The following is a 6,586-nucleotide window of genomic DNA, read 5'->3' as shown; positions in this document are numbered from 1 at the left end:
TATCTAGAGGGCCCATTCAAACTCTGCTGGAGCACAAAGGATGGTAAATCATTTGAGTTAAAGAGCCAATTAGGGATTAAATTAGCCAAGATAAAATTGGATTTTACGAGGAAATGATGAGACAGTCAGAGGGTCACTTGGCACAAGCGCAATACCCAATGTGTGAGCCGGTATGCAGAAACACCGGGCAGGCAGGCAGGGGATATTTGATTTGGATGGAATAGCCCACACATACAGGAAAGAGGGGTGGCATGACAGATGGGGGGCAGAGAGTGCCAGTATAGCTAATATCTATTCTGCAAAGCAAAATGTTCATGCCTGAAATAATTAAGCGTGATTTTATGAGCTGATATTACCTACTGGTCAGAGCATTTCAGCCTGTATAAAAGATCAAAGGGAGGCATTGGCGTGGTGGCACTTGGAGGCGCCCACAAGCTGTCCTGTGACAATTGATGGACCGATCTGAAGAAGATGGACTGATAAAGCCACTACTATACACTGATTAGGCTGATGAGGGTTTTTTGTTTTCTAACCTCCCTGTATGTCTGATCCCAGCCTACCGTTGCGGACTCCTTGCAATCTGAAGGTCTGTTACATTTAAGAAAGGGGGCCGGCACTTTTTGCAAAACATGCAGTGGATGTGCACATGGCGGAACATTAGTAGACCAGCTCTGTCTTTGAATTGATGCTCTAATTAATTAAGACATTAAATCCACCTCAGCTTTTTTTAACAGGGACGATGGCAGCGGTAACGAGTCCGGAAACGACACCTCAACCCCGGGTTTATTTTCAAACACCGCCCGGTACCGAAGAAGAAGTGCCACAGAAGCAAGGGCGCGTGACCGTCAAATATGACAGAAAAGAATTAAGGAGGCGGCTGAATTTGGAAGAGTGGATAGTTAGCCAGTTAATGAATCTATACGACTGCGAGGTAGGACAAGTAACACTGGCATTGCTTTGATCGCATGAGATCCTTTGTCGCGAGGAATGACAGGTCTTTCTTTCCCATGCTCGAGCGCCGGTGTTCCTCTTTTGTCATCATGTCCTTATTGTGCCATAGGTGCTCTGCTTTAAGAAACTGGTGGTTATTCAGAGCAGCATGGCATCTTTAAGCTATTTCTGTCATGATTTATTATTTTAAATATATGTCGTAATTTATGGTTATGCATTCACACGTTGAAGGGCGTGGCATGATAAAAGTACAGACAAAGACTTCAAACAAAGGTGAACCTGTGCAGGTGATGAGAGTAGAATAGCTTTAACCACCTTTCGCATCCTTCACGCATGATGCATCCCTTCATATTTCATCAATAAGTGGGTTTGCCTCAGATCTAGGCTATGTGAGGATGTCGTTGAGCTCCAGTTGCATGAACAAAGAGATATCATCTCAACTCCAAAATAGGTCTGCAGAATGCACAAAAACCAGAATAGCACTCAGCAGGATTTTACAGTATGCACATTTCTATTGCACGTATATAGGTGACACTGGTAGAGGACGTTTTTCCTTTTTTTTTTTTTTTGTCTCCCTTTCAGCCCCCTGGGATTGATGGAATCACCCCTCTAGCCATTGTGATGATGTCATCTGTTCAGACATGCAAAGAATTCTCCACTTGGAGCTTGACTTAACCTCCAGGGCTAATATATCAGAACTAGATTATGTGTGGTGTAAGACTAGGGAGCTGTTTAAAATAGTTTTTTTTTTTTATTTTATTTATTTTATTTTTTTTAAATGCTTTTTTCAGCCCAGCGGGTAGGTCTCATCCTGAGCTAAAATCTGTCTTTGAGGATCCTCACCATTTTGTCTGATTGAGATACTACAAAGCAGCCCAAATCCATTTGAATTCAATGAATGCTTACAAATTTTAGTGGTTATCCCATTGACAGATGGTTTTGCATCATTAAAAATAGTCCAGCATGCATAACAGTGGTATTCTAATAACACTTTGTAAGGGTGAATAAAGACAATACAACCATGCTTATAATAAAACTGTGAAATGTCATCCGAATCCCACAGGTTAAGCTAAATTAATGTGATCTGACAGGAGAACTTGCCCATTATATTGCTGCAGTCTTAGGGCGTACTCACACTAGGCCCGGTTGCCTTGTACCATGCCCAAGCATGATTGTACCCCCTCCCCCGCTGGCCTGCACTCACATTGCACTTAACGTTCCTGGCCTGAGCATGCTTACGTCATTACGATGTGACTTTTTGTTTTGAAGAAAACAGGAAGAAAAGCGCTCTCGCACAGCACAATAGAGTCCATCATTGTAACGTTACTTACTTTGTGGCTTATTCTGAGTTGTTTGGGGCACGGTGACACACGGCCCTCTCACAAGCCTAATTGTCGACGGCATTGTACCACTGGAATTTATCCTTCTCGTCCGACGAGCTGCCAGATTTACAGAGTGCATCCCGTACCTTCTGATACTGAACTTGCAGTTTTTTCAGATTGTCACGTCATTGCTCAGTGGTTCTTTGGTATCCATGAGCACGAAGATAGTCGCAAGTTTTACCAAATATCTCGTAGTTCTTGTGTGTTGTATCCAGTTGTTCCTGTATACTCTCGTCTGCCCAAATTTCCAGTAAACACTGCTCCTATGCCTTAGACCAAAGTGATCCCTTAGCCCAGTCGCATCATTGGCGTCATGTTTCGTGTTGCGTGCTTGGTCACGGTTAGCGATCACACTTGATGCGTACCGTGCCTGAGCCAACTGAGCCGTGCTCGAGCCCACCTCTACAAGCGGGCCAAGGCACGGTTCAGCGTACCGTGCTCGGGCATGGTACAGATTGCCTAGTGTGAGTACACCCTTAGTACACTAAAATCAAAATAGCCCAAAGCAAAAACTAAAGAAATGTGCTCTCCCTAAGTGGAAAACAGTGTACAGTCACAAACAACATAACCCAGTTTAAATGGCGTTTTATTTTGGCTTAAATAAAATTGTCACATTTTTGTCTGTGGCTTTCAAATATTTTCCCACTGAAGAATATTGCAGAGCCATTGATGGCTATGTTTTACAATCAAGTATACATTTTCTCATAAAGCTCTGTCATTTCTTCACTTGCTTTTAAAATACAGTTAAAGAGTATTATTACGTCCCAGTCCCACAGTCTCTCTCTCATGATACAATAATGCACCGGTTTGTAAAATTGATCACCTTTGTCACTAGGTGATTGATTAATAGATAGCATTTTACCCACCCCCCAGGTAAGTTCAAATAAAAGTGTCCAGAGGAGCACTTCTGGCAAGCTTAGTTCAATTGTGTTCTACAGCGACTCCACAATACAAGTCCAAATGAAAAGTTTCATAACAGACCTGCTTTCTCAAAGACGGACTGACAGGCAGGCGGATGGATGACCACTATTAACCCTTAAATGCATGGGAATTTTCCCAAACACTCTTACATATTCAGGTCTTTAGAGACCCAGCAATTATATCTATCACAAATGGATCTACAAAATGCCCAGATAGTGTCAGTTTTTCAAAATATTTTCAAGACAATTAGAAAATAATAGAATAAATATATTTGATGGTTCATTTTTCATAAATCTATGAGATAAAGCAACAAATCAGGACAAATCTAGAACAGTATTCATGACTTTCACTAAAATTTCATGAGACGCAACTGGCTGTCAAAGACATATTGAGCTACACATAACACATAAGTTACACAGGTTTCGCATATGTATTTTCTCAAGCACTTATTGGGTTTAAATAGATGCACAACTTACATAATTTCAATAGTGCACACAAATGACAATAGTCATATACTGTTCATATGTTGTACTTGCTATAGTTTATTCATTGTTGCACAGAAAATTAATGTGATATAGTATTTATTTGTATGAATATAGTACTTTTTTCTCTTGTAATAAACAAAGAAAAAGATATCCTGTGATAGTAAACTTGTATACTGTAGATATTAAATAATCATAAAAATAGAATTTATGGAAGTGCAAAAAATCTAATGACCCTATACACATATACCATTATAGAGTATGTATATATTTTGTGTTACACTATTTATAAGAGATAGATTTAGGAATACTAAAGAGGTGTGGGCACAACTCCAAAAAATGGATGAGGTATAGGGGGTGGAATGAGTTCCCGTGTCACTAAAGACCAAGGTATGCATTTAAGGGTTAATCTAAGAAGATAACGAACAGGCTTGTTTGTTGTAGACTATAGAGAGGAAAGACACATTGTTCATTGTGAGCTGAGAGGAAGTGAATGGAAATTGTTATTGTCACATGCCCATACTGTTGTGTAGGGAGGATGTCATGGACAAAGGCCAGATATCCCTATATTTCTGGGATGTGCAATTAATAGTTATGAGGTCATGTTTATTCAGCCCCTTTGGCTACATTAACTGTTCTTAGAAGAGGTGTTTGCCTGTTGTCGACCTATATATTTGCCCGTTGGTCTAGTTTATGATCTGACCATTGTTCTGTGGTTTGTAAATGATTTGCATTCTTTGCTCATTTTTTCATGTGAGCCCTCATTAAAGTGTCTCATCAGTGGTTCTGTGTTTTGCAGGAAGATGAAGTTCCTGAGCTGGAAATAGATGTGGATGAGCTGTTGGATCTACCCAATGATGTCGAGAGAGCCATTAGAGTGAAGGTCTAATCAAACATCTAATACATCTGCTTGATCTTGTTCACTTCAAAGAGCTCCCCTAAGAATAATTTCTCTCCACTAGACTTGCTTTCTAGTATTCCTCTGACATTTCAGATGCAGGTGGTTTTATATTAATTCTTCCAGTACAGTAGTGAGCACTTTCTAAAAGCTGAAATTTCAGCAGGAAATTTGTTTTTTGGAAGATGGAGTATTTTCAGCCCATTTCTCCAGACTATTTCAGCATTTTACGTCAGATTTCTGCCTTAATTGGTGCATGTTGGGAAAAAAAGAAAAACGATTAGTGTGCAAAATCTGAATTAATTTTTCATTTTTTGTTTCTCAGATGCTGCTGGTTGACTGTTACAAACCTAATGATGTAAGTTTCATTTTAAATATTAATAACAGTGGCAATTATCTTCACTGCAGTGTTATTCTTATTTGAGCCATTGATTCACTCAGCGTTACATTGTGCTTCATTTAACGGTTCCCCTTAGTGATTCTTTCCTTATTAAAAAAAAAAGAATATAACTTTTGAAAAATATGTTCAGAAACATGTACTTTACCTTACCTGTGTAAAGTTATATGCAATACTACAACTTCATGATGATGTAATGGCAGTAAACGATCTTATCACTAAAATCATGTTTAGATGTGTCACACCGAACACGTTATTGTATCAATCTGCACTGCTTTTCCATTGTTTCTCAATGTAAATGTTTTAGACGCAGGTCTTTGATTGTTGTGCAGCATCTCACTGGGTTTTTAGCGACTTGCACAGGAGCTCCACATTTTTTAGACACCGTGCTAAGTTGACTTTTAAAAATGCATCTAGAGACATGAGTTTTTTGTTCTATTAGTTGTGCTGCATCTTCAGTCTGAACAGCCTATTACGTTGTGCTACTGCACGTCTAGCTTTTTTAAACGCAAGAACACATTCTTGCATTGACAGATGCCGTGTCAAGTTAAAAAGTACCTCAACATTTACAAGAGAGACATGTGCATTCTGTTGTGCCGCGTCAAGCTTTTTTTAGTGCAACAACGTGTTCGGTCTGAACAGCCCTTAATGTTTGTCTTGTGGCTATACTTTTGAAACAAATGTTTTTAATGTTTATGGATTGGCACCATTCACTTCCATCATAAGTGCCTCACTATAACTGTAACTTAATTTTTAAATAACCGAGGAATGAGTCGAATAACTTTTTGTGGTAATCAACATTATGCCACAAATGCTGTCGATTGAGCTTACCTTGTGTTAAATCCACGGCATTTGTTTAAGACCTATTATATTAGTAGCTTACTAAAAGTGTTAATTTAAATAAAAGCTTGAATAATGCATTTTTACAATGACATCAGTAACTGAAATCTTTTGCATGATGCAAAATCCACACCACTAGGTGTCAGTAGAAGTCCAAGATGACTGCAGTATCGGCCAGTGCAACAGAAACAATAAATGACCTTTTAATAATAACTTCAACAATAAAGTGTACCTTTCATGATGCTGATCATAGCCTTTCTATACATAAGCCAATAAAACTACTCCCTAGAATAATCCTTAAATTGTTCATAATCTGCAGGACTTTGTGGCTGCACTGCTGGAGAAGGTTCGAGGTATGCAGAAACTCAGCACTCCCCAGAAGAAGGGTGAGCTGACGCCATGAGGTCACACCAGCTCCCCCCACCACCACAAAACTGTCACTCCAAACTCAAGAGGAGAGATGCAGGCATGCAGACCCAACCACAATACCACAGAGTCTGTCAAACGAAGATCAGCGATAGGAGCCCAGCCAAGCCAATCTCTGCTGCAGGTTGACCACCTCAACTGTTTTAGTTTGTCTTAGTACTGTTTCAGCATATATTACGCGTAGAGAGTGTGTGGTAGTGTCCCTTTAGCTTAAACTTCCTGTGATGATTTAGGGAAAGGAATTGAATGTTGTGGAATGGTTGATATTACAGTTAAACTGTACACTAAT

General features: G+C 39.5%; 1 protein-coding gene across 2 annotated transcripts in view; it reads left to right on the top strand.

Moving 5' to 3' along the window:
* Positions 1-390: 390 nt before the first annotated feature.
* Positions 391-6,586, top strand: part of ppp1r14ba (protein phosphatase 1, regulatory (inhibitor) subunit 14Ba) — a 6,609-nt gene continuing 413 nt past the window's right edge. The window contains exons 1-5 of one of the 2 annotated variants that reach the window (XM_051681309.1): positions 391-586; positions 735-931; positions 4,536-4,619; positions 4,960-4,992; positions 6,191-6,586. The exon at positions 6,191-6,586 is cut by the window's right edge and continues 413 nt beyond it. In XM_051681309.1, the coding sequence (XP_051537269.1) occupies positions 740-931; positions 4,536-4,619; positions 4,960-4,992; positions 6,191-6,274 (393 nt within the window). In that variant the 5' untranslated portion in view covers positions 391-586; positions 735-739 and the 3' untranslated portion in view covers positions 6,275-6,586. Of the gene's footprint in view, positions 932-4,535; positions 4,620-4,959; positions 4,993-6,190 lie in introns of both variants that reach the window. The other variant, XM_051681308.1, reaches the window with a different exon arrangement.

The sequence above is a fragment of the Myxocyprinus asiaticus genome, chromosome 40 (genome assembly GCF_019703515.2).
Source record: "Myxocyprinus asiaticus isolate MX2 ecotype Aquarium Trade chromosome 40, UBuf_Myxa_2, whole genome shotgun sequence".
Taxonomy (NCBI): domain Eukaryota; kingdom Metazoa; phylum Chordata; class Actinopteri; order Cypriniformes; family Catostomidae; genus Myxocyprinus; species Myxocyprinus asiaticus.
This window is presented reverse-complemented; position numbering and strand designations above follow the sequence as displayed.